At 47.1% G+C, this 27074-nt stretch overlaps 1 protein-coding gene across 3 annotated transcripts in view; it reads left to right on the top strand.

Annotated features, from left to right (window-relative positions):
- The window catches only part of ZFPM1 (zinc finger protein, FOG family member 1), a 118399-nt gene that overhangs the window by 67790 nt on the left and 23535 nt on the right, over positions 1 to 27074 (top strand). For 2 of the 3 annotated variants that reach the window (XM_060276035.2, XM_035117130.3), the window contains exon 4: positions 23521 to 23654. In XM_060276035.2, coding sequence (XP_060132018.2) covers positions 23521 to 23654 — 134 coding nt within the window. Of the gene's footprint in view, positions 1 to 10434; positions 10543 to 23520; positions 23655 to 27074 lie in introns of those variants that run through there. The other variant, XM_035117133.3, reaches the window with a different exon arrangement.

Here is a 27074-nt window from a genome sequence, read left to right as displayed (position 1 = left end):
ATAAATGGGGAGGGGGCGGAGAGTCATGTTCCATCTTGAGCTCCTTGGCAGAAAGGCGGAATATATACAAATATAACAATAAATAAACAAACTGCAGCCACTAGTCTTCATATCAAGTACATCTTGTGGAATATACTTTCCCCATCCTCTTTTAAGTCTGGCACCATGGAGGCTCCTCAGGTTGCTGGCAAAGCTTCCTTAAAGCCCCCCTTATATTTCATTGCAGCCTTCTTAAAAGGTCAGGAAAAACAACGTTTACTGTTTTCTATCCACTCTCTGCAGAGAGACTTTTGAGGAGGGGCTTCCTTGCGTCTGTGGAACCCATGCAAGTCTGAATCCGCATGGTAGGGTCTTCCTGGCGTAGACTTCTGCCACTGCATGTGGTGGGTGTTCTGTTTCTAATGTCTGTTGACGGTATGTGAGCCGGGACTCCAAAGTTCTGGCTTCCAGTTGTGTGAGGGAAGTGCACTCTGAACATGCTCATATGCACCTTGCTACCAGAACAGTCCCAGATGTTGCAAATGTTGCAGTCAGTGGTTTGCGTAATTAAGTTCCTTGAAGTTGAAAAATAGGTCCTGACACTGTATCCCGGATCAAATTCATAAGCAACCAGAGTAAGGGTGGCAAGTTGCTTCCTCTTCCTTTCCCCCTTGTGCCTCCCTCCTCCTCCCCCCCCCCGCCCCCACTGGCGTTGGTTATTTGCATTCTTTATGTAAAAGAGATTTTATTATCGCCGCTGTGCAGCCCATCTCCACTCTGGTAATTGGAGTGATATTAATTTCTGTGTGGCTGGGAGTTGATGTGAGTCCGGCGATGCTGCGGCGATAGGCTTTTCCTTTCTGCGCTAACCGCCGCGATAGGCCTTCTATCAGTCTCTGTGCAGGCACCACACTTATCAGGAATGGAATGGGTAAAAAAAAAGGGAAAGAGGGAAAAAAAGGGAAACTTTGAGCAGCCTGAATTTCTTCTTTATCTGGTAGGATCCACCGTGTGTCAGCAGTGGCAGGCTAGGAAGATGCTGTGTGGAGGCCAGGCCAGGCGGGTGGGTGGGGGTGGAGAGAGTTGTGTTTTTAAAAGCTCCTGGGTGCCATCCAGTTTTGCCATCCAAATCTTCTTTTGCCAAAGACTCGCTGACTTCTTGAGTGGCCAGGTTGGCATACCTCAAGCGCTTTCCCCAACCAGGCACCTGTTGGCATCCTAGGTGAACATGGCGTGCTGCCTTATAATGAGTCAGACCGTGGTCCATTGAGCTCAACATTGTCTCTAGTAGCATTTCAGGCCATGGCTTGAACCTGGGACCTTCTGTATGCAGAGCAAGTGCTCTGCCATGGAGCTGCAGTCAAGGTGAAGTGCTGTAGGCACAGCTTCATGGCCATCATTTATTAGATAGGGCTTCCATGACCAGACCGGAGGCCAAGACCACCTCTCCTTTCAGGTCCCTCGTTAGCAGAGCTCCAGAATCATCTGCAGCTTCTTTCCACATTCTCTGTTTCCTTTTCTTCCTTTGGTCCCTGGAGTAGTCCTCAGTAGAGGGTTGGCTGGTGGGAGTGGGGAAATCCTTCCCATTCAAGCATGAAAAAAGGGGGGATTGGGGGCTGATGAAGGATCTGAGCATGCCTTCTACCTGTTGCGGGGCTGCTGCACGGAACTGAGAAGCATAGGGGGGAAGCTCACTTCCATGTACTCAGTGCACTAAGGTTTTCTTGGGAAGTTGCAAAAACTTCTCCTTTGGGCCCCTGCAAGAAAAGCTTGGCTGGGCACATCTGGCAGGGATGCGTGAGCATCTGAAATCCTGCATTGGAGTAAGACAGGGATAGGGAACACCTCGCCCCCTTCAGATGTTGCTAGATTACAGCTCCCATCATCAGTTTGGGTTTCTCTCATCTTACCATTTTTCCAGTCCGAACTTCAGTTCTCCACATTTCCACATCAGTTTCAGGTGTTCTTTTTTTTTTTAAGGCTTCATGAAAATTCATCTTATTTTAGTGTGATGTGCACATTTTGCGTAATTCACACATTTTTTGCCAATGCCGATATGCATTTTTGTATGTCACCTTCACTTATATTTTCATTTCTATACACACTTTACCTATACACACTTTCGTACATGATTGCTTGGCTGGAGAACTGCATTGCAAAATGCAAGTTTCAAAGTGGGGCTCCATTTCAGTTGGTGTATTGTTGTCTTTAAATGCAAACTGAATTAAATTTCTACTCCACCTCTGTTGGCTATGCAGGTGTCATGGGACTCATTACATAGTTCCCCCTTTCTGATTCTGATTCTATTAAAAGTATTAATGAAGTTTTCAAGGTCCAGTTCTTGGAAGAACCCTGGCTACTTAAGAAGCTGGCAAAGGAAGTCCTTATATGCTCCTCCTCTGATTTCAACAAGCCCATTGCCATCTTGGATGGGCAGGGCCAGGCCTGCTTTGGAAGCTTCTTCCCTGGAGACTGCAGCCACGTGGCTTGCCACATGGGCAGAGGGCAGTGGTCATCACTTCCTGCAATTATGTTGATCTAGTCCAGGGTCCTGCTTCCCACATGGAGAGCAGAAAGGTGCAGGAGCCTTGTCCATCAGTTGCACCCCCCTCATCTGAATATAGAGAAGTTTACTGCTTCTGAACCTGGAAATTTCAGTTGTCTGTACTGAACGGCATGGGTGAGGTCCGTTTGTGAGGAACCCTTCCTGAAGGGCAAGGATGCTCTACCACATTTCTCCAGGGATGTGCTATGCGGCTTGGTGTACCCCATTGCTCCTGTTTCAAGTGTCCAATATTTTTGCACTACTCTTCCTTCAGCACAGGCCTCAGCAGGGCAGGCTGCCAGGCATGGTTGGGTAGGAGGGGATGAGCAGCCGTCCATCACGTTTCTGATAGCCCCGTGCATGCATGCGCCTCACTGAAATGAGAAAGTCAAGGGAAGGAGAAGAAAATGAGAGGGAATTTCCCCCTCCCCTCTCTTTCTCTTTTTAATCTTTGCTATGACCTTGTTCGCTGGAGGGGTCTTGGCTGCTTTAAAATTCTGATATGCAAATAGCTGATAGCTATAATCTATAATCCTCAACTTGGGAGCGTTTGCAGATGTAGCTGCCCATTCTGTTTGACTTCCTGTTCTTGCAAGTCTGGCTCGTGGGGTGTGTGTGTGTGTGTTTCCCCCAAAATAAAAAATATTTAAAAACCTCCTGAGAGTTTCTAGTTGATCCCAATAGAGTGGGTTGCCATTTCTGAATTGTGCCCCAGAAGTAAGAGAGAGGAGAGGAAGCGGGCAAAGTCCCCCGAATTTGTTTCTTGGCAGATCCCATTCTGTAGCAAAGGTGGCCTGGACTAGTCATTGGAGAGTAGCTGGCTGGTTGTAGCAGTTTTCAGTCTGCAGCAGCCAATCACAAAAGGAGTGTTGGTGGCTGAGATCCTATGGCTGAGGTGTCATTGTGAAAATGCTATCGGTGAGAACAGGGAAGATGGTGGAACATTATATTGTTGTGCACCACCCAAATCTCCAAGCGGTGCAAGATTCCAGAGGTTCCAGGTGCTTATCCATGGTTCCTTTTGGGAATGAGGCACAGTGGAGGCTGAGTCTTTTTGATATATTGTTTATTTACACATATATGCAAGCTGAGGCTATGATGGAGGGGTCCACAGCATCAACACCCCAGCCTTGGATTCAAACACAGACCACAACCATCATGATCTGACCCTCTCTCCAGCTTGCTGCCTTACCAGCCTGCAACCCTTTTTCTTCTAGGCCACATCACAGCCAACTCTCAATTCTGCTTCAAACTCTGGCTTCGTCTTCTAACCAGCTGCTTGAGCAGGAGGAGGGCTACCTGGTCCAGAGTCCCTTCTCTATCTTCATGGCCCATCACCTTTCCCTTTGTTATTTCTTAATGGTTCCACGGCGATTGTCCTGTGAGGAAGCTAGCCTGGCCTATGTTTTAATCCTTGCTGGATCCAGGGGTTCAGGAGGCTTGATTTACTTCCAACACTGACTGGGTCTAGGAATTTAGGGGAGTCTGGCACTGGCTGAACTCACAACACTATTCTTCCTATGTGGAATTCTTTGCTGTAAGAAATGTCTTCCCCAAAAATTTGTACCCTCCAGTGTTTTGGGCTACAACTCCTAGTGCTGTGTGGTCTGATGGGAGTTGTAATGCAAGCTTCCTAAAAGGAGTGCCAGGTTGCACTGGGTTGGGGGGGGGACACAGCTGGAAATAACTACTGGATTGGATGCCTTTCAGAGGGAACTTGGCAAGGTCAATGAAGTCAGGTCTATCTGCTGCTATCAGTGCAATGGAGTCCTCATGTCCGTAATTTTTTTTGTGTAGAAGTTGCTCCAGCCCCCCTGGCTTCATATAACTTGAGCCCTTGTGTTCTTTGTACTTGATATGGGGCCCCTGTTCTCTTTGACCACCTGTGTGGTGTTAGGATTTAGCCCCCAAGTATTTATCTATTTATTACATTTATATCCCAGCTTTCCTGCAAGGAGCTCAAGGTGGTATATACATACTTCTCCTTCCCATTTTACCCTCGCAACAACCCTGTGCGGTAGTTTAGGCTGACAGCAAGAGACTGGCCCAAGGTCACCCAGTGAGCTTCATGCCTGAGTGGGCATTTGAACCCTGCTCTCCCATGTCATAGTCTGACATTCTAACCACTACACCACCCTAGCATGCCCCGGGTTGATGTCTGCAAGTGAGAGTCTTTTCCCATTGCCCTGAGTATTGTCGCCTGCACACACCCACACCCACACACCGGCTTTGAAAAGTGGGCTGATGCTCTGTGTTGTTCTGTGCTCTGCCCAGGCAGAGCTTATTATGGGCCCGCATCCAGATCAATATGTGCCTCAGTGTCATGGGATTAGCAGAGAGGGCCCTCCTTCCATTGCAGCTTCTCCTGTGCTGAGTGATATCCGTGCCTTGTGGATAGATCAAGCTCCGCAAGCATATTTAAAAGAAGCGGGGGAGAAATAATTGGGTTGTGACGGGGCACCTTCTCCACCTGTAACTCAACCTTGTGTTTTACTGCCCTATTTCCTTTTTATGGCCTCCTTTATTTTCACACCCTATCGAATATTCAAATGTATCTGCGACCCCTGAGCCTCTTTATGGGGGGTCGTTTGTCACCTTTTATTTCTTTTTTTTTCTCCCCGTAAAGAGCTCTTGCCATTAATTACAGGGGCTAAGGACCTTCCCGCCAGCCTGCTTTCTCCTTCCTTCAGTAACTCGGAGGGAAAGAAGGCTGCTGCATGCAGATGCCTGAAGTTTTTGCTTTTTCGTTCCCCCGCCACAGAAGCTGCTAACGTCCCCTTGCACCCAAGACCATGGGCCTTACCTTTACCCAGAGCCATCTTAAGCATATCCGGCACCATGGTGCAAAGCTCCCTCCGGTGCCCCCCTCCCATTTCCTAGAGTTGTTGACCTTTTCTTAGGAAGGACGGCACTGCTGGCGGGGCTGGAGGAGATGGACAGCGGCTGGAGGGCGGCTCCTCCGGCGGAGAAGAAATGGAGGCTGGACGCGGCACCTCCCAGCTCAGCTGGCCGCTTCATGCTGCGGTGGCCACAGCAGATGAAGGCTCCGGGCACGGCGCTGCTTTGGCACGGCACGGCAGAAGCAGACGAGGGTGGTGAGCTGGTGCTGGGAGGTTCCGCGTCCAGCCTCCACCTCTTCCCTGGCGCCCTCCAGAATTGCCACCACTAGCCTCTATGGGTAAGACGCCCCTGCCTTTACCTGCTCATGTCTGTTTCTCACCTTTCTGGAACTCTAGGTGGCAAAGCTAGGGATTCCAGGGAGGTCTCCTATCCAGCCACTGGCCTGACCGAAACCTTCAGCTAGGTTGCCACACAGCATGCCTTCAGAATATTCCCCAAGACCACATTCCTGAGCTAGTCCTTTGGATCTCAAAAGAAAAGGAGGGGGGGGCAGGAAGACACAACTTCTTGTAAATTTTCTCTGAATGATCTGTTGTTGTTGTTTAGTCGTTTAGTCGTGTCTGACTCTTCGTGACCCCATGGACTATAGCATGCCAGGCACTCCTGTCTTCCACTGCCTCCCGCAGTTTGGTCAAACTCATGTTCTGTAGGTGGTTCTTAATTTGCCACAGGCAAGCATCTCTTTGTAAGCCTGTACTCTTAAATTAGCAGACCTCTTCAGTATTTCTGGGCATAGGTCAGCTAGCATTAAGCGCTCTCAGGTAGGCATGTTGCTCATTTAACTGTATTGAGTTCTAGTCACTCAATTTAAATACCTGAGGGGGAAAACTGTATTTCTAAAGGGACAAAAGCAAACATACTTTTGTTTTAAATGGTGCTCATATAGGCCATCGACATAGAGTTAGCCCCTCCCCTTGTCTGTCATGTAGAGGACATGCCTGTTTTAAGATGCTTTCAACCTGCAGGGGTGTTTTTCTAAAACATAGTTTTTTTAAAAAAAATACTTGTTTTTGAATTTGCTGGCCGACAGGTGTAAGCATCTGCTTAGCTTCCCCACCAAAATATGAAGGAGATCAAGGTGTCTAATTTTGGATGGTACCCTCATACTGTCCCTGTGGTGAATGCCATTATTTTATCAGTTTTACAGAGGGAAAGATAAGGCAGGGAAGGAGAACAGTTTGCTAAGGTCAGATGATGAACCCATGGCAGAGGAGATGGGACTCAAACCCAGATCTCACAGTGCAGAGCCAGTGATTTATCCTTGAGTGAGTTTGCTTTCCAAAGGGCCCACAGGGGCCACCCGCCCACACCTGTAATCACATAGGATTACAGGAACATGAAGAACAGCTCACCTAGATCAGACCAAGGTGAGTTTATGTAATCCCAGCATCCTGATTTCCACTTAGGCCAAGCAGATGAGTCTGGGAAACCCCAAATAAGGCATGGCAGAAATAATACTGTTTTCCCAGAGTTGTCCCCCAACAGGCATGGTGCATTGGAGCATAGATTGCCTCCAAACATGGAGGACCTGCATGTCTCCTCCAGCAAAAGTCTTCATCTGGGATTGAAGTTGTCACTTCCAAGCAACATTCAGTTCCAGCATTGTCAGTGTTTAGGAACTGGCTGCTACATAAGCAGTTGCCTTGCTGGATCAGTAAAATCTACCCCGTCCACCTTTCTCTTTCCAACTGTGGCTGGCTAGGTGTCCTTGGGAAGCTTGCGAGCAGGGCATGAATACTGTCAGCTGATTGGACCAAGGTACCCTGCCACTGGTCTTGGAGGCTCCATTTCCCCGCTACAGCCGATGATCATGGATATTGCTTGAGCCACAGCCAAGGGGCGACTGTCGCTATCGAATTAAAACAGTACACACTACCCCCCCCATTTCCCTGGCCTTTATTTTTGCTCCATCTCCTACCCCCTGCCCAGCTCTTTTTCCTTTCCTTTCCTTTCTTTTTTTTATCTGTGCTGCGACTCCTGTCTGAGTAATCTCTCCCTGCCTGAAGTTTTCTCTGCAAACCTCAAGGTTTATTATCAGTCAGCACAGGGCAGCGCGAGGCGGGACGGCCCGTTCTGATGGACAGGGCAGGGTTGGCCACCATCTTCCTGATTATCTTTTTGTGCTCTCTCTGTGTGTGTGTGTGTTTCTCTTCCCCTTCACATTGGTATGTGTGGGTGGGAAAAATTATTCCAGCTATTTTTCTTTATCGCTCATTGCAGAGTTTTACACTAGATAGTCCTATTTGTTTTAGATTACCGTGCTGGAAGGGAAGGGAGGGCTGGGCTGCAGGAGCCTGTTGCATGCTGGGGCTGAGGCCAGCCTTGATCCATGAAGCACATGATGCTTTGCAAAACATCCCAGGCGCTGGTGTGTTCCTCGTATTGAGAACTGGTGTGGCACTGAGAGTCTAGTGCTTATAGTGTGTTGAACCCTGACCTGGGTTCACTTCCGTTCTCAGCCACAAAGCTTGGCCTTAGCCTAACCTACCTTCGCAGGGTTGTGGTGAGAGGAGAAGGTAGGCAGCACCCCTTAGGCTAATCAGAGTTCCTGCGAAGGGAGGGCAAGCAGGATGGCAGAAATAAATCTGCTTTCCTCTGTACATGCTCAGGAACACCCTTCCGAAGCCGCATCAGGTGTTCTAGTGTTAAATGGCTCTGGGGTGACGCCCTGTGTGTGCTGCCGGACTATTTAAGCAAAACCACTTAGGAAGGGGATTTTTGATTGGGGGGGGGAAGCAAAGTGGGTCATGCTGGTGCTGATAAGGCAGGCCAGTGTAAAACAGAAGAAAAGGCAGTGAAGAGTCCCTCCTTTTATGAGACACAATAACCCACACCCTGGCGGGGGAGATAGGATCACGGTTCATTCCAGGCCTGAATACACCGCCCTTGCCTCCAGGATATGATCAGACCCTCCAAAGCCCATCTCCCTATTGTCCCTTCTCCTTGGAGCTGATGGTATCAGGGACCAGCCGGCCAGGACTCCGGTTTATGAGAAATTCTCTGAAGGGGTGTGTGGGGAGGCTGGAAGCAGGGTGGCGAGGGGGCAGGGTGGGTGGGATAAAGAAAAGAAATAAGACCTGGTGTTGGGGGTGGGGAAATGGCAGGATGTTGGGGCTTTGGGCTGACGGGGCAGCTCAAACATAGTTGCGGGGGTGCAAGTAGAACTATTAAGGCAAGGTTGCGACAGCATCAGAACAGAAGGGGCTCCCTTCTGGTTCAAACCAGTGGCCCAGGTGACATCCTGTTCTCACGGTGGCCCCAGTGGAAGCCCACAGGCAGGACACAAGTGCAGCAGCATTACCTTAGCAGAAGCAGCACTCTTTCCCATTCGCAATTCCCCTGTATACATGTGAACACTTGGCTAGCTGGCTGTTGCACCAGGAGGACACATGTAGGTGCCCTTGCACACTGCCTTGGGTCCCCACACTGCTCTAAGAGGGGTGAATGTGAAAGGAGAAAATACATGTAGTGGTAACTTCACCACTTGGAAGTGGTCCTCTGTATCCTTCACCCATTGGCAAGGGAGGAACTTTTGAACTTATCTGCTGTCCTCCCCTTTCCTCACTCATGGAGGCTGGCTCCACCTCATTCTCATAACAGCAAGCCACAGTTTTCTTTGGGGATCCGAGGGCAGCTGTTTAGGAGGCTGCCGTTTTGCGGCAGATTCGGCATCATGGCCAAAGGTCTCTTGTTCCTTCAAGAGATGCTTGCAAGGCCCGTGATTAGGGGTAGAGAAGTTGAAGAGTTCTAACAGTAGTGGAAATTGCCAGTGTTCTCTTATTCGCCCGGAACGGAAATCAATCCAGTGAATATGATTGGTATTAACTGTTGTTTTTCTGTTTTCAAACAATATGCAAGATGGAAAACATAGCGTTTAACAGAAGCTAAACTGCAGCGGAAGGGAAACGGTGCTGCAATGAATGTGGGGCAGAATGCATTTCAGTGCCTTTTTGCATCTCTAATTAGGGATAAGGGCAGCACATTGGCTACCTATGAATGTTTCCATAGGTGATGAGGACAAAGTACGTGTCCAGAAGGGGAATGCTTGTACTTCCCCTTTTCCCATTCCCTCCCGTCTTCCTCCACTTGCTCTGCCACCTCCCCCTGTCAGATTTTAGATTGAAAAGCTCCATAGGGCAGGGCTCCACCTTATTCCCCGTTACATTGTAAAGCATCATGCATGTTGACAGGGCTCCATAAATAATGATAGAAAGAGCAGCTATAATAATAACAGCGGCAGCTAATATCCCAGCACCAAAAGTTCTGGCTACGTTCTGCAGTCCACTTTCAAGCTGCTTTGAAAGCTTTGACTGTCTTCTAAGAATCCTGCGAATGGTAGCTTGGAGAGGAGGGTCTCTGAAAATTGTATGGGAGTTCCCCCAGCTCTTTTTGCTCCCAAAATTCCTCGGTGGGATGTTGTGACGGCTTTGAAACTGGCTTTTATTTGAAGTATAGGCATGGCCTTTGCTGCTCAGAATTTGGGTGCTCCACCCCTGCCAATCGTTGCACAGGGCAGCTGCTTTAAAAGTTTGAAGGTAGTTTGAACTCTTTCCCCACCCCCACCGCCACTGCCCACCCTGGTATAATCCAAATCCTGGTGTGTTAAAACTGTTGCCTCCGCTGCCCTGAGCCTGCAAAGAAGAGAGAGAGTGGAAGGGGGCTGTGCCTTAGACAGTCACGAAACTGCCTTATTGGCAAAAGGGCTCCCCTCTTGTCCTGTAACTGTGACCCTTTGCCTAAAACTCCTGCCTTGGAGGTTGGGGGGAGGGTAGACAGGTCCACGTTGCTATACAGGCTTGGTAAGAGCCTCCTCCACTAATGGGGTCAGGGTTTGCAGAGATAAAGATTTGCTGTTGTTAACTGTGTCAAAAAATCAATAAATCCCCAGTGATGCTTGGCTGCGATAGGAGAGGAGAAATCCCCAATAGCCAGCTAAGTGGCAGGGGCTGGGTATGTGCTGGCAGTGAGTGGGGGGGGGTGTCGGCGGTGTTCCGGATAAAAGGAGACCCTACAGAGGAAGAGAGGGGACTTGGGGGGTATGTGAATCGCCAGCCCCATACTTCCTGAAATGCAGTCCTCGGTTACCGGGCGCCATTTTGAAATGGAGAGGGACAACGGTGAGTGGATGTCAGCAACCCAGACGCAAAGGTGAGGGGCAGAGCACAGCTCTGAAGACTGTTCCTGCCGGGGGAGGGAAGGAGGGCCACGTATCGGATGGGCTGTACCTTGCCCCACCTTGCCTTGCTGGCAGGTCTGAGCCACTGCGGCTTGAGCGGAGAGAGGTGCAACAGGGCTCTCTCTCTCTCTCTCTCTCTCTCTCTCTCTCTCTCTCTCTCTCTCTCTCTCTCTTTTGGTGGGGAACTTGCGTTGGCAAACTGGAGAGACCTGCTCCCTGAAGCCACCGTTGGCAAGGAGCACAAGGGCTTAAGTTTGGTGGCGCAATTTCATCACCCAAAGTGCGTTTTCTGTTCATGGTTAGCAGGCAAAGACCACATTTAGTCCTGGGATTGTGAGCAACTGGGCTAGAGGGAGGGACATACCTTTTTAAGGTGAATTTGCCTGGTGTGCGACAGTACAGATGTGTGTCTCTAGCAGAGAGATGTCAGAGAATTCTGAGGAAACCAGAAACAGCAGCGGAAATTGTCAGTGTCTGCTTATTTGTTGCGTGTCCAGAACAGAAATCAATCCATTATATATGAATGGTATTGTCTGTTGTTGTTGCTTTCAGTCCACAAACAAGATGTAATTGATTCCCCACCCCCTACCTCAAATTTGCACTGTGTTTCCTTCGCACTGTAACAGAAGGAGTAGAATAAGGAAATGACAACGTAACTTATGTGATGAATTATGCAATTTACGTAATTTCAGCACGGCGGACAGTGAGACAATGTTTTGGCAGAAGACCAACTGCAGCAGAACAGAAACGGTTCTGCATGTGATGGGTACAGGGTATAATGGAAAGCCATGCCTTCTTACAAGTTTGCTTCCCCTCTTCTGTGGGCTTCTGACTCCTTAGATTCCACTAATAGGCAAGTGGGAATCTGCCACGGACATGGGGGAATGAAGGCGGGACCCCTCCAAGCCCCTCTTCTTTTTCTCTTCGTCTAATTTTAATGCCCAGCAGCTCCTTTGTTATTCCCAAGGCTGCCTCTGATTATTTGAGCATCCGAGCTGCCAAAGCTGGGATAATCTCCTTAGCCCCTTTAGAGATATTTTCTTTTGTATGGGAAGGTGAAGTGTAAAGACGTTGCTTGTACGCAGCTTAAAAATGCTCCCCAATCGCCCCCTTCCATCTTATCAGGCCGGTGCTATCACACATCATTTTGCTACTTGAGTTGTCAGTTTAAAAATATGTATAATTCCCTCTGCCTTGTGTTTGAAACTTCTCAAAGGAAAACCACCTTTTTGACAAACATCTTCTTGGTCCATTTCATCAGCACCCCTGCCCATCAGAGCCGGGGAGGTGTCTCTCAGAAGCTCAGAAGCTTGGGTATGATGGCACCGGCCAACCCTTGTATCTTGTTCCCAGCTTATGGTACGCTGTCCCCGAATGTGGAGGTGGACAAAAAGCAAGGCCATCTTTGCACAGTGCCTAATTAACTGATGGAATTCCCTTACACATGATGTGGCGGCCCCCACTACCTTAGATAACTTTTAAAAGAGAACAGCACAAGAGAAGGAAGAGGAACAGGCAGTCAACTGTTATTAGATATGATGGCTAAACTTATTTATTTATAATAATTTACATCAGCCTTCCAGGTCCCATCAGCTCCAACCAATTGAGTTTTTGTTGTAAGATTCAGGACAAGACAAAAAAATAGTACTTCTTCGCACAATGCATAGTTAAACTATGGAACTCGCTCCCACAAGAGACAGTGACGGCCATCAACTTGGATGGCTTTTTAAGAGGATCAGGCAAATTCATGGAGGACAAGGCTATCAATGGCTACTAGCCATGGTAGTTATGCTCTGCCTCCATGGTCAGAGGCAGTAAGAAAGGGAGAGTGATCTTGTGCTCAGTAAGAAAGGGAGAGTGGTACCTTGGGAGTCGAATGGAATCCATTCCGGAAGTCTGTTCGACTTCTAAAACGTTCGGAAAGCAAAGTGCGGCTTCTGATTGGCTACAGAAAGCTCCTGCAGCCAATCGAAAGCCGCAGAAGTCCCATTGGACATTCGGCATCTAAAAGAACGTTCGGAAACCGGAACACTCACTTCCGGATTTCGATTGTTCAGGAGCTTTTGAGATCCAAGGTGTGACTGTATACTGTATAGTTTTTGATTCTGTCAATGATATACCACATTTTTCCATCTATAAGACACCCCCATGTATAAGATGCCCCCTAATTTTTTACATTATTTTAAAGGGCGAAACCTAATCTTATACACGGAAAAATATGGTAGTTTTAATTCTATCAATGTTTAATTGTGTTTTAATTATTTTTCTGGTCTTGTTTTTATCGGTAAGCTGCTTTTAGTCCCATCAGGTAAAAAGGCGGGGTATAGAGAAATAAAATAAATAAATATTCTTGATCTGAACCAGCAGGGCACACACTGTCTTTCTGCAGCCTTTGAAATGTTGATAACCTATGAAGCTTACAAGAATGCAAATCCTTCCAGTGTGGGTCAGTTAGGTACCAAGCTGGAGTTGGATCTGGGTTGAAAATCCCATCTTTGCTATGGGGTGGGGTGGCCTAAAACACAGGACAGTTGTGCAAGTGAATACAATGAAACTTTGATGTCCTGATGAATCACAATGTGGATAATCCTGGACCCTTCTTTCAGGTGAGGATCTTGGCCCAGAGAGATACCACCACAGTCAGGAGAAAGCAAAAATAAGATTTTTTTTTTGCTTTTGCTTGCATGGGTGAGGAGGTGACATTAGCTGAGAATTTCTTATTTCTATTCTAGAGGAGCTAACTGAAGCTAGCACTTTGGGGAGTGGTCGGATGGCAATCTCCCTTTGTATTTTTCCCATTTCTGTTTTAATAAAACACTTCTTGCTATCTTGCTTTATAAAAAAAAAGCTTTGCTGTCATCCTTTGAAAACTTTTTATCCTCCACATTGTAGTTAGGGGCAAGCAAACCCAGGGGCCACTGCCTGCCTCTACATGCTTCCTAGTTCCTTTCTCATTTTCTTAGACACCCTTCCCAGCAGTGCTTTTCTTCCATCAGCTTATGATACTAATAGTTAATATCCTCAGTATAAATAGTGCTTTGTAGAATAACACAAGGTTGGGGTGTCTTCTGTGTTCATGTTGCTCACAGTCTAACTTTAAGCAGCGAATAAGACGATCAAGGGAGAAGACGGAAGGAGCTATGAGACTCTTGTCATTGCAGCTTGACAAATGTTCCATGTGGCAGTTCTAATCACGTGGTCGGTTGGTTCTCTGTTGCTTCCAGGTTGAACACTGAATTCAGCCCTGCCGTATCACTTCCTGCGGGATGCAGTCTACTTGGTGCTATTCTTGTGAACCAAGCAGGCATAAAACTCCCAGAAGGAGGCAGTCTTGTTCACGCAAGCAAAAGGGAGCCCTTTTTCTCACCTTACCAGAAGCGGTCCTTTTCAGGTTTAGACAGTAAAGATAGTAGATGGCCAATGCTGGATATATGCAATATCAAAGGTAGTGCAGAGGGAATGAGCAGGGGAAGGTTTAGTAAGTCAGCTGTGCCCCAAAAGCTGGTTGGCAGTGAGGTAAAGGCAAGTACAGAGGAAGGGCCTGCGGAACGCTTGGCCGCAGGATGTTGTTACAGGCTACGTTAGGTGACATACATGCTAAAGCAGTGGGCATTGGCCACACTAAGCCAGAAAAATTGCATAAGGACACACGAACACACAAATTTATTGAAATGTATAAAGAGAATTTATTTCAGGCTGCTAAAAGGCTTGTGCATGGGGTGTACCGTGCTTCCTGTGCACTTTTGACTGGCATCAGTTGGCCCACACTCGAAAGACACAATTGCTGAGCTATCTAGAGCCGGAATGGCAGGTTTGAGTTGCTTCTCATCTCCCCCAACCCCACCATTGTGGCTGAGATCCTTCTTACTCTGCCTGAGAGGCACCCCCAGGGAGCGGAAGTGTTTTCAGACGGCGTCCCTTGCCTTATTTTCTTTTTTCCTCCATTCCTTTTGTAACTTTATTATCACAAGCGCGCAGGCCGATACCAGCCCAATTTGGTTAATGATCCCGGAGATAAGAATTATTCTGATAACTTCCAGGCCAGCTGGCTTGCGGGAGCCAATCGGATGCCGGCTTTGCCAGGAAACTGATGGGGAGATAAGATAAGGGAGGAATTGTATTAACCTGCAGGGTGGTGAAACTGAGCGCCAGCACCACCGATCCCAAGATTAGGGGCAGTGAGACGCACGCACACAAGCAGAGCAGGCAGAAGGGAGGGAGGGGGGAAATGGACTTTGTTCCTTGCGATAATCTGCAAGATTGTTCTGACCATTAGCTAGGCTGGGCTGGGCTCTTATTAATAGACACGTCATGGCTTCCTTTTTGTCCCGGATGGGGCTCAGAGAGCTGGCGTGTGTGAACAAGTGTGTTTGAGGGTCTCAAGTGACTCTCAAGACTCTGGAATCACCTGTCTTTCCTGCCCCATTGTAGTATTTCATGTCCCCATGCTCAAATCTCTTTCTCCCTTTCTAGTGCAGTCTGCATAGGGCTTTATGGCTAGACCCAGATATGCTCACTTAAGCATAAGGATGGAGGAAAGGTTTGCCGCAGTTCACCCTTTAATTCAATTCTACCTAACCCTAGCCTTTCCCGAAACAATACATCAGGCATCCCCAAACTCGGCCCTCTAGCTGTTTTGGGACTACAACTCCCATCATCCCTAGCTAACAGGACCAGTGGTTAGGGAGGATGGGAACTGTAGTCCCAAAACAGCTGGAGGGCCGAGTTTGGGGGTGCCTGCAATACATGAACAGAACCACAGCTGCCCTTCCTTCTCTGAAGGTTGCAATGTCTAAATTAGGAGGTATGCATAAAAATGATTACAGTGGTACCTCTAGTTACGAATAACTCTGCTTATGAATGTTTCTACTTATGAATGGAGCTCCGTCTGCCATCTTGGATGCGGTTTAGATAGGATTTTTTCTACTTACGAATTTTTAGATAGGATTTTCTCTACTTACGAATTTTTCTCCCAATGCATTCCTATGGGATTCGAATTACAATTTTTTTCTACTTACAAATGTGCGTTTGGAACGCATTAAATTCGTAAGTAGAGGTACCACTGTATTATTAAAACAATAAAATAATAAAATAATAATAATAATAATAATTGCAGCAACAGGTGTATTTTATTAGCAGAAAATTTGTTTCTTAGTCAAAATTGCATAGGAAAATGCCTCTGGGGGAAATACACACAAAATATTGTAGAATTTTCATGAGGATTTTTTTTATGAGGTAAATATGTTGCAGATTGGTGTGGAAATGTGGTGAATGGAGATTAAGACTAGAAAAATGAGCAACCAAGAGAAACCAAGTTGCTGTCCTTCCCTCTGTCAGCTTCTATGAGTCCCTGGAAACCTCACAACAATTCAGCAAAAGCCCATTGCAAAGATGGCAGCAGCAATGTTGTTTGAGAGGATGATGGCAGTCAGAAAGGGTTTCTTATAAGTGAGAACACCTTCATTTGGTGGGTGAAGGAGCGCAGGAGGCGGGTCTTATGACAAAGGGTTGTATAGGGCTTAAGATCTTAAGAGCCTTGTTTTTGGATCAGACCAAAGGGAGGCAATCTCCTCCAGCATACAGTTCCCACAGGTGCCAACTAGATGCCTCTGGCAAGCCAGCAAGTGGAACCTGAGCAGCGCAGCAGCACTCTTCCCACTTGCAATTCCCAACAACTGGAATTCAGAGGCCTACTGATGCTGAGCCTTGGTTTTTTTAGAGCCATATATAGACAGCCAACCATCGTCCATTCTCTGAAAGTTGCTGTCTGGCAGACACAAACATGAGTTGGGCACACTTTACTTTGCTCATATGTTGTGTGCACCCTCTCAGCCATAAATCCAGCTTTGAGGTACTGTTAACTATAGACATCTCTCTACAAACGGGCCCCAGTTAATTGGATTACCGGCGGTTTCTGCATTGCCCCCTAGCAGCTGGAGGTTGGCTGGGGGTATTCATGGCCAGGTGGCCCAGTGCTTGTGGGCAGGGAGGCGGGAGAGCAGCTGGGGAGCCTCCTTGGCCTCAGTGCTGCGGTTGGGTTTCTGCTCTGCTGTGCCTCGGTTTCCACCTTGCTTTCCTGGAGCTGCCCTTCGGCATCCGCCTTGGCTTTCGATGAGGGGAGTAGTTCCTGTTATGTCCTTTTTAGCAGGGACGGAGGGAGGGAAGTGGCTCGGCTTGCCCTATTTTCGTCCCCTTGTGTCTGGAACGGTTGCTTTCTTTATCAGTGGCTGTGTGTTTTCTCTGGTGGGGATTGATACACAGAAGATGGAGTGCTCTGACATGGAAAGTGTCAGGCAAAGGCTCTTATCTTGGAGACATGGTCGCCTGACCCAAACGCAACTGATTAGCCAGCAAGAAGCTGGAAGAGGAGGAAAGGGGGCAGGAGGAAGGGTGGCAGTTGGGCACAAAACAGGTTTGTTTGCTAAGCTGGACAGAACTTGCTCATTACTGCTCCCTTGGCTGCGGCTCTCCTTGAGATTCCCTAGGAACCTTTTTGCGGAGGGCTAACTGATCAGAAACGGGATTTCACCCCCTCGCTTCTTCCCAGACGGGTGCGATGCATTTCAGTAGAGGCTGTCCTGCTTTAAGGGAGCGGCCATAGCTCAGTGGCAGAACATCTGCTTTGCATGCAGAAGGTCCCTGTTTCAATCCCTGGCTTCTCCAGCTGTGGCTGGGAATGGTCTCCTACCCAATATCCTGGAGAAAACAGCCATGGCTGTTGGGAGTTGTAGTGGACAGGTGAAGGCTGCATTATTACCATATCAGCAGAACTTGACTGGACCGGCAGAGGCACACCTTTAAAAAATGCTGGGAATTGCACAGTCTGTGAGAAGCCTCCAGAATGGAGGCAAGATCAAGGGCAGGGTTTCCTGTTAGTGTGCTCTTTCTTGGGACAGAAATGTAAATGAGGTTTAGTCTCAGAAAGATGTTGCCAAAGTGCACAGAAAATAATTTAAAGGAGCACTCCACAGACTGCAGCTCCCCAGTGGCCTGTCACTGTGCACAGGATGTCTCTGCTCTTGCACATGTTGTCTTCCCATGTGTAAGGTTGTTGGGTCTGGGGATCAGTTGCCATGGCTAAAGAACAGGAGTGAGGAGTTGGCTTCACCCCTTTCTTCTGGGTCTCCTGGAGGCATCTGACTGGCTGCTGTTAGATACAAAAATGGCCATAATGGCTATGTATGTTGCCTTCAGCATCAAAGGCTGTATGCCATGGGATACCAGCTGATAGAGAGCAAGAGAAAGTGCTGTTGCTTTCATGCCCTACTTGTGGGCTTTCCGGAGGCATCTGATTGGCTGCTGCCCAAAACAGGATGCTGTGCTTGGGCCACATTCTCACCATGCAGTTTATCTCTATGATACCACTTATAAACGGTCATTGATTCCCCCAAATAATTATGCGTGCTGTAGTTTGTTAAAGGTGCCGAGCATCGTTAGGGGACCCCCATTCCCCTCACTGAGCTTCAATTCCCAGAGTGGTTTAACAGTCAATCCCTCTTCACAGAGAACTCTGGGAATTGTAGGGAATAGTGGCCATTTGACAACTCTCAGCACCCATGAAAAACTACAGCTCCTAAAATTCTATGGCTGTTTAAAGTGGTGCAATAGCACATTAAATGTATGTTGTGAATGGGGCCTTAGATCAGTGTTTGATCAGAGCCAGCAGGGCTCTTGTACAGGTTGAATCCTCCCACTCCTCATGTGCACAAGGCCACCTTGGGGATTTTCCTGAAGCTGTTCTGAGCACAGAAACTCTCCAGCCATGGTCTCCCCTCCCTTCATCTCACCTCTGCCCTGATAAGCTTTAGCACACGGGGACCTTTGCCTCCCTGTCCACCCCAGTGCCTTTGATGTGTTTTGGTGGAACGAGCAGTCTGATTCCAAGGCCTTGTTTCCCACGCAAGGAGTTGGATCTGGACCCTCGCCAAGCCTCCCTCCTGCGCCTCTGTCCGTCGCTCCCTCGGAACACCTCGACTGCAGGGCTTTGGGGAGGGAGGGAAAGAGGGAGAAATGCAATGCCTACCCCTTTCTCCACTTTCAGATGTACAAAGGGGGACTGCTGGGAGTCTCCGTTTAACATCCATCTGAGTATTGCTTAGCTGCCATCTTATCTGTCTGCTGAAAGATGAAGGTGCAGCTAAAACATTTTAGGCTGGTCTTCCCAGCCGATTTACATGTTATCTAACCCATTAAACCGAGAGGCTTATCGGACCATCAAGGCCATTACAGCTCAAAGCCGTCTCAACCAAGGGTCCTAATGAAGCAAAATAAGAGGCTCCCTTTTTGATGGAGGGATGCCAGCAAGCTTTGATCCGTCCCCTGTGTTGCAGCTCCTTGCAAAGTAACCAGAGAGGGGCCACAGTGGGCTGATGTGATGCCAGGAAGGGTTGGATCTGTCCATTTTGGTTTCTTTCAGTTCCCTGTTTCTTCCCATCTTAAGTTCAGTCCTCCACATTTCTGCAGCACTTTGCAGTTTCTAAAGGTCCTCATAAAAATTCATCAGTATTTTAGTGTAATTTCTTCTTTGCGTTTTTGCTTAACATGCACACATTTTTGCAAAGCAATTTTGCCTAATATAATGCATTTTGGAATATTTTATTTACTGATTCAGGCAGATTTATAATGCTCTACTCTAGCACATGCATTTTTCTACACTTTGCTTGGCTGGAGAACTGCACTGCAATATATGGAGAAGAGCAAATTTTGAAAGATGGCTGTGCTTCGGTTCTTGTGTTGTTTTGAAAATTGCAAACCTGGTAGTTTCACCCTTTAATGCAAACTGAACTGAATTCCCCCCCCCCCCAAGATGCCCAGATAGGAAAAATCCAGTGCTTTCTGAGTCATCTTACAAAGGTGGCCCAGAGTCATAATGTGGATTTGTCATTGCTGCAAACACGATCTCTTACCTTTAACCATTGTTGTTGTTGTTGTTGTTAAAAGCACATTGATGGATTTTGTGTAACTCAAAAGCTCATCAGGCAGAGTAGAGTGATGGAAATTAAACTAATATGCCATAATGTTGACGTTCTAGAAAAGTTAAGTAGGATTGCCTGCACGAAGGAAGGGTCTGTGGTTCAACTGAAGAGTATTTGCTTTCAATTTAGAAGGTCCCAAGTGAAATCGCTGGCATCTCAGGTAGAGCTGGCACAGACTCCTTGCCTGAAACCCTGGAGAGTTGTTGCTGCCAGTCAGTGTAGATAAAGTAGAGGGACCCTATGGTCTGTCATTGTCTCAAGTTCCTATTAAATCAGCTATTTACCCTGAAGAGTTAAATAGCTGGCTTACTGGGCCGCACACCCTGGATACCCAAGTGGACAGAGATGCCACTCACGAAACAGGCAGGTCGTTGAGGAGGTAAAGGGTGACTTGCCCAGGACCTGTTACTTTTGTGGGAAACACACGGTCAATATTTTGTTAAAAACCCTTTAGGATACACCCAACAGTTGCTTGATGCTGCCAGAGCAACCTGAAAATCTTGCCTTAAGCAGGCTGTTGAGGTGCAACTTTCACAGGGGGGACCCCATATTTAGCTGAAGCACCAATTCCACCTTTGAACTGAGGCGAAAGCAAACCTGTTCATTGAAAGCTCTGGCTTCAGAATGTGGGCAGCTAATCACAGTAGAAGGCCACAGGTCGAAGATGGGGGGAAATTCTCAGAAGCAACAGGCGAGGGACAGGTGAATATCTGGAAGAAGAGCTGCTCTGGTTCTTGTTCAGTAGGTCATTGGCAGCAGTGATATAGCGGTCAATGATCCTATATGTGCTCATATTCTCCTCCAGCTTGTGAGCCAGTGTGGTGTAGTGGTTAAGAGCGATAGACTCTAGACTCATAATCTGGGGAACCAGGTTAGTGTCTCTGCTCCTCCACATGCAGCTGCTGGGTGACCTTGGGCTAGTCACACTTCTCTGAAGTCTCTCAGCCCCACTCACCTCACAGAGTGTTTGTTGTGGGGGAGGAAGGGAAAGGAGAATGTTAGCCGCTGTGAGACTCCTTAAAGGTAAAGGGACCCCTGACCATTAGGTGCAGTCGTGACCGACTCTGGGGTTGTGGCGCTCATCTCGCTCTATTGGCCAAGGGAGCCGGTGTACAGCTTCCAGGTCATGTGGCCAGCATGACAAAGCCACTTCTGGTGAACCAGAGCAGCACACGGAAACACTGTTTACCTTCCCGTTTGGAGCGGTACCTATTTATCTACTTGCACTTTGACGTGCTTTCGAACTGCTAGGTTGGCAGGAGCCAATGGACAGAGACTCCTTAGGGTAGTGATAAAGCAGGATATCAAATCCAAACTCTCCTCTTCTTCTTCTTCTTCTTCTTCTTCTTCTTCTTCTTCTTCTTCTTCTTCTTCTTCTTCTTCTTCTTCTTCTTCTTCTTCTTCTTCTTCTTCCAGCTTATTTGAAAAGCATAAAAGGATTCCTTACGCACAGTGGACATGAGTTTGTGGTACTGGGGAAGTGGAAGATGTGGTATACAGTGGTACCTCTACTTACGAATGTTTCTACTTACGAATGGAGCTCCGTCCGCCATCTTGGATGCGGTTTAGATAGGATTTTTCATACTTACGAATTTTTAGATAGGGTTACTTCTACTTACGAATTTTTTCTCCCAATGCATTCCTATGGGATTCGACTTACACATTTTTTCTACTTACAAATGTGCGTTTGGAACGCATTAAATTCGTAAGTAGAGGTACCACTGTATTTTCTTTTGCACTCTCCCTCGTTTAGAGATCTCAGAGCTCATTTCTGGAGGAGACCTTTTGAGAGCAAGAGGTGGCTGGGCCCTGCCTGATGTTATTTGCAATCTGTTGGCAGAACACAGTAAAACCATTGCAAACCAGGTGGCCAGTAGCAGCTAAAGAGAAATCCCTTGTGTTCCTCTTTAACCATGCCTTTGGCTGATTGACATCCAAAGCCCTTTTAAAATGTGTTGGGGGGGCGGAGGGGTTAGTGGGTTGTTTTTGTTATGTATTTTGTGTTGTTATATTGTGTTTTTATGTTATAACCGCCCTGAGACCTGCAGTAGGGTGGTATACAAATTTAATTAAAAAAAATGATAATAATAATAAAGACTTTTGACATGGAATGCAAAAAAAAACCTATCCACAATAGTATCGTCACATTGTTGTTCATCTTGGTTTGTGCTGATAATTATTAGTGTCAGTTATTATTAGTGCTGTGCTTTGTCCTTGTTTCTCTGGTGTTTGCAATTGTAGGCACCCTGCAATTGTGCCACACATAAGTAACATATATCAATGCAAATGTTTTTTTATTAAATTTTTAATTACAACAAATAAAGAAAGAACATACCAAGTAAAATATCAGAAGTCAGAGAACTCATATACAGCATAAAGTCCAGCATGAAGAAGAAGCTGGTTACAAATTTTAGGGAAGTTTTTAATGTGTGACATTTTAATGTATTTTAAACTTTGTTGGAAGCCGCCCAGAGTGGTTGGGGAAACCCAGCCGGATGGGCGGGGTTCAAATAAATTGTTGTTGTTGTTGTTGTTGTTGTTGTTGTTGTTGTTGTTGTTGTTGTTGTTGTTGTTGTTATGCAAACAATAAACCCACCAAAGTAAAACCTTACAAGATCCACACCTTTGTATAGGCAGGAGAGACTGCCCAGCCATCAGCTTCATCATTTGTAAATGAAGCCATGCTATATTGCAAAAAGGGGGGTGCCTCTTATACTATGTTCTTCAGCAACTTTTAATTTATGGGAACTATTTTCTAGAAGAGCATTTGCCCTTCTAGATCTTTGATCTGTAGAACTGCCACTGTTAGTGTGGTTTTAGTGTGGTGGCACCTACACTTTGATACAACCCTACCCTGCCTGTTGATACAACGAAGGCTTCATTGTATTCTTTTGGCCATCTACTAAAAGCATTTTTCTTTAGACAAGTCTGCCCAGATACATAAAATCCTATGTGCTTTTAGTTTATTGCTACTTTTACTTACCTGAATGTTTTACTTGTCTTTACTACATATGATATTGTTTTATTATTTTTAATGGGTTTTTTTTTACAATCAAGCAGTATATAAATTGTATGAAATAAATACATAACATTTGCAAATATCATTTCCTGTCCCCTGTGGCCTTGGGGCTCGCTCAGCTGGGGGCAGGAGCCTTTCCACACACACACCCGGCTGAGGAGCAGGCTAGGGCCAGGCGCTGGGGTGAAAGTGCCTCAGTTTCCACGATGAGAACTGCGGCAGTTTCACCCGTCATCTCGCCGGCAGGGGCCAATGCAGCTTTTTTCAACATCGCAGTATATCGCCAAACCGCTTTGTTTGGCTGGCGATACACCATGATGTTGAAAACCCAGCATCGCCCAGCCCTAAGACATATATACCTTCACTCTGCAGAAAGCAGCAGTGCATAGTATAATTCCAATTTATTATGATCAGCCCACAACCACAGGAAATATGTTTGTAGAATTAATTCAACTTATTAAGCATATTGAGCTTTAAAGAAAGATCTTTCCCCAACCTTTATCTTTTAATCAGGAAATGTGAACAATTTTGCCAAAGAAGTGCTTCTGCTTCAACTGCTAGTGTGAAGTAGGAACCCCATTAAAGAATAAGAAATAGTACCTAGCCTCTGCTCAGTTATTTTGCCCATTCACCGAGGCCTTCCATGCTGTCACAAGAAATTTGAAAACCTCATTTTCATCTCATTCCCTTGCCAAAACAAGGAGGGTCCATCTGTCACCCTGGTGTGCAATCAGACGGCACCCTCTCTTCCACTCCATTGGTTGTTAGATGTTATGGGAACCTTGTAGTCTGGCCATTTCTGAGTTTTTAAGAAAGGACGAAGCCCACCCCACCTAGCAAGAAACTTCCTTGGAGCGTTTATGTACAATATCATCTCATTGATTTCTGCTTCCCTGATCTCCCTTTTTTTCCTCCTGTCCATCAGGTGAACTGGAGCTGATGACATCAGAGGGCGAGAGCAAAGTGCGTGCCAGGCAGAACGTACTTGAGGGATTGTCCTGGGGTCCGTACCAGGGGAATATCCACAGTGAGCCTGCTTCTCCGGGGAACAGTGAGCCAGTAAGTACAGCAGTCAGTAAGTCAGCAGAAATTAAAACAAGCACCCCTCTCCTCTTTTCCTCTCTGCAGAAAACAGCTGCAATGCCCTTTGGTGGGTGGCATCATTTTTATCCCACCTTCCCTCCAAGGAGGATTAAGGCAGTGTCCATGGTACCCCAGTTTTATCCTTGCAGAAACCCTGCGAGTTGGGACGGGCAGTTGTAGAGCACCTGCCTTGAACACAGGAGGTCCCAGGTTCAATCGTCTGCATCTACAGGTGCCACTGCCAATCAGTGCAGGCAGTACTAAGCTCCATGGACTCTTAGTCTGGCTCTCTGACCACTACACCATCCTGGCTTTGGGACTGAGCTTGCACCAGATAGCATTCCTAGCATGGCTATCATTTCAGACTACCTTCCTGCACTTTAGAGGCAGTCCCTTCCACTTCCTGGGACTTTAAAAAAACACCATGTATGTTGTCCAGTACAGGTGTAAGAATGGATATCTCAGTTGGTTAGAGTGTGGTGCTGATAATGCCAAGGTTGCAGGTTCAATCCTTACAGCTCTATATTCCTGCATTGCATGGAGTTTGATCCTCAGGGTACATTGCAACTCTACGATTCTATGATTCTAAGCCAATGTGGTGCCCTCCAGATGCCTTGGGACTACAAATCCTATCAGCCCCAGTCAGCATGGCCAGTCATCATGGATGATGGTAGTCCAAGACATCTGGAGGGCTAGCCCAAACCTTGCAGCATGTTTCAGGCACTTCTACAGGTAATAAGTGGTGGTCATCATAACCACAGCCCAAGGCAATGCTTCTGATTCTTCCTGTTTCTCACTTACAAGCAGCATCCTTTTAGCACAGGCCAAGCTACGATGCTGTCTCTAGCACCACACACAAAGTGCCCGTCAGCAGGATGCAGCTTCTCCCATGCAGCTAATCTCATTAGTGCGGCTCATGGCAGGGCTATATCCCATCAGCATCAGGTTCTTAAAAGCTCCTTTCTGCACAGGCCTGTGGTACATTTTTGAAATCCCGGCTGGAAGGCCTTTAGCCTGCTGGGCTTAATTTCTGGTTCCCCAGCTGTCTTGCCGTTCTGTCTCGGAACTGGTGCTGCTTCGCTTATTCATTAGTGATCTGGAGCTGGGCTGAGCAGGGAGGTGGCCAAGTCGCAAGTGACCCCAAATTGTTCAGGAGGCCAATGAACCGTGCAAGGCTGTGAAAAGCTTCAAAGGGATCTCTCTAGGCCCTGTAATGAGTAGGCAACAAAGTAGTAAATGAGGCCCAATGTCAGTCAAGTAGGAGCGAGGCTCATTGCAACCAAAAATAATCCCATGTGTATCCCAGTTTCATGGATGGCAAATTGCAGAGCCTGTAATTACCCCAGAACAATTTTTTCCCACACCAGTGCCTCAGCTTGGAACATAATACGAGCGCTTTTGAGGATGTGCAGAGTGCTTTCCTTTTGCTGCTGAATACCTACAGCCAGCTGCTGTATTGGAAGTGGCTAGCCAGATGTTGTTGGATTTCAACTCCCAGCTGCCCCAGCCAACATGGCAAGTGGCCCAGGGCATGGTGGGAATTGTAGTTCAGCAACATCTGGAGGGCCACAGCTTCCACACCTCCATCTCATTTGGGCCTTCATTTCTCTGAGAGCAGGGGTTTGCTGTAAGCACTTCCCCCATTGTGTTCATGTGTGCAGCCCCACCACCCTCCACACAGGTGTCTGCATTGGGAGGCTCTATTGGGGTCCTTGTGGACAGCTCCCAGTGGTGATAATGGAAATGGGAAATTCCACGTTAGTGATGATTAAGGAAAGGGATTGAAAGTAAAACAGCAAGTTTTACAATGAAGTCAGGATATAAATCTTAAAGTGGGCCTGTCTTTGGAACAACTGGGCCCCATCTGCACCGTACATTTGAAGCAGTTTTATACCACTTTAAACAGTCACAGATTCTCCCAAAGCATCCTCCGAACTGTAGTATGTTAAGGGTGCTGGCAGTTGTTAAGTGGCCCCTTTTCCTCCCACAGAGCCACAGTTTCCAAAGTTCCTTGGGAAGAAGGATTAAAGCACCCTGGGCATTGCAGCTTTGTGATGGGAATGGGGGTTCTCCACAAGGCATCTCTTTCGTAAGCATCCCAGGTTACGAGGCTGGGTAAGAGCCCCCTCAGCCTGAAGCCATGGAAAGCTGCTGCTAGTGAGCGTAGGCATCCCTAAAGTAGCTGGACTGATAGTCTATCGCAGAAGAAGGCATCATAATATGTTGTTTGTGCATATTTGGCTTCTATCTGTTTAGTTTGTTCCATTTGTGCTCCTCTTGGGTTCTGTGTCGACTTACAAACCCAGTTTCTCATCCTCACAACCTCTTTTGGCCCTGCTTCCTTTTCTTCTTAAACTTCTCAAATTTCGGCAGAAGAGGGGAAGGACGTGAGAATCAAGATTGTTTTGGCGGGTTGTGTGTGTGCATGAGTATCTCATTTTGTGCAACAAGTACATGTCTGATTCCAATAAAAATATTGCAAAACCTTTTAGACCAAATGATAAGAATAATATAGCAATGTGCATGCCTCCAAAAAAACAGCTATGGACATGATTTATAACTAGGCTCAGGGAGTTCTGAAATGACTTGGAATTCAGAAAAGGGGAAGGGAGTAGGAAACCCAAAGGATTCACCCTTCCTCCTACAAGAGAGGAGTTGGGCACTGGAGAAGAGCAGCAGTTCGGCCCCTTCCACCCTCTCTTTGCCCCCCACAGGAAGAGCAGAATGGGAGCAGGTTGGTGCTAACTTTCTTCAGAGGATCTTGTTCCCCAGCTCTGGGTTTTTCTGTCTGAGCCCTGACTGTATTATTGCCATTGCTGCTGTTAGATTTATTACCTGCCTTCAGCAGAAGGAACCGGGGCAGGTCACAGCAATGTAAAAATACAACATTCAAAGCAGTTTGAAACAAATTACAAACAACTAGAGTGGGTCCTAAAAATAGACATCTCAAGTGGAGGAGGTGGACACTGTCAATGGCTACTAGCCATGATGGCGATGCTGTACCGACCTGGTCAAAGGCAGCTATGTTTATGTATACTAGCTGCTGGAAACCACAGGAGGGGAGAGTGCAGTAGTGCTCAGGTCCTGCTTGAAGGTTTCCCACAATCTTCTGGTTGGCTACCATGAAACCTGGATGCTTAAGCTAGGCCTGATCCAACAGGGTCATCTTAAGTGTCCTTAAGTTCCAAAAGGTCGGGGCAATGAGGTGCATCTTCAGCATATGCTGAAAGTCACACTTCTGCGCACCCACAATGCTCTATAGGTAGTTAGGCTGCCCCCCAAGGGACCTTGGCCTGGGCAAGACCCGATCTCTGCCAGTGGGAAAAGGAGGAGGAGGCGGTGGCTCTTTGGGGATGTCTTCTAACTCTTTTTTATGGGGCTTTGTGAAGGATGTGG

The sequence above is a fragment of the Zootoca vivipara genome, chromosome 6, assembly GCF_965207765.1.
Source record: "Zootoca vivipara chromosome 6, rZooViv2.hap1.1, whole genome shotgun sequence".
NCBI lineage: Eukaryota > Metazoa > Chordata > Lepidosauria > Squamata > Lacertidae > Zootoca > Zootoca vivipara.
Note: the sequence above shows the minus strand (reverse complement) of the source record. Positions and strands in the feature narration are given on the sequence as shown.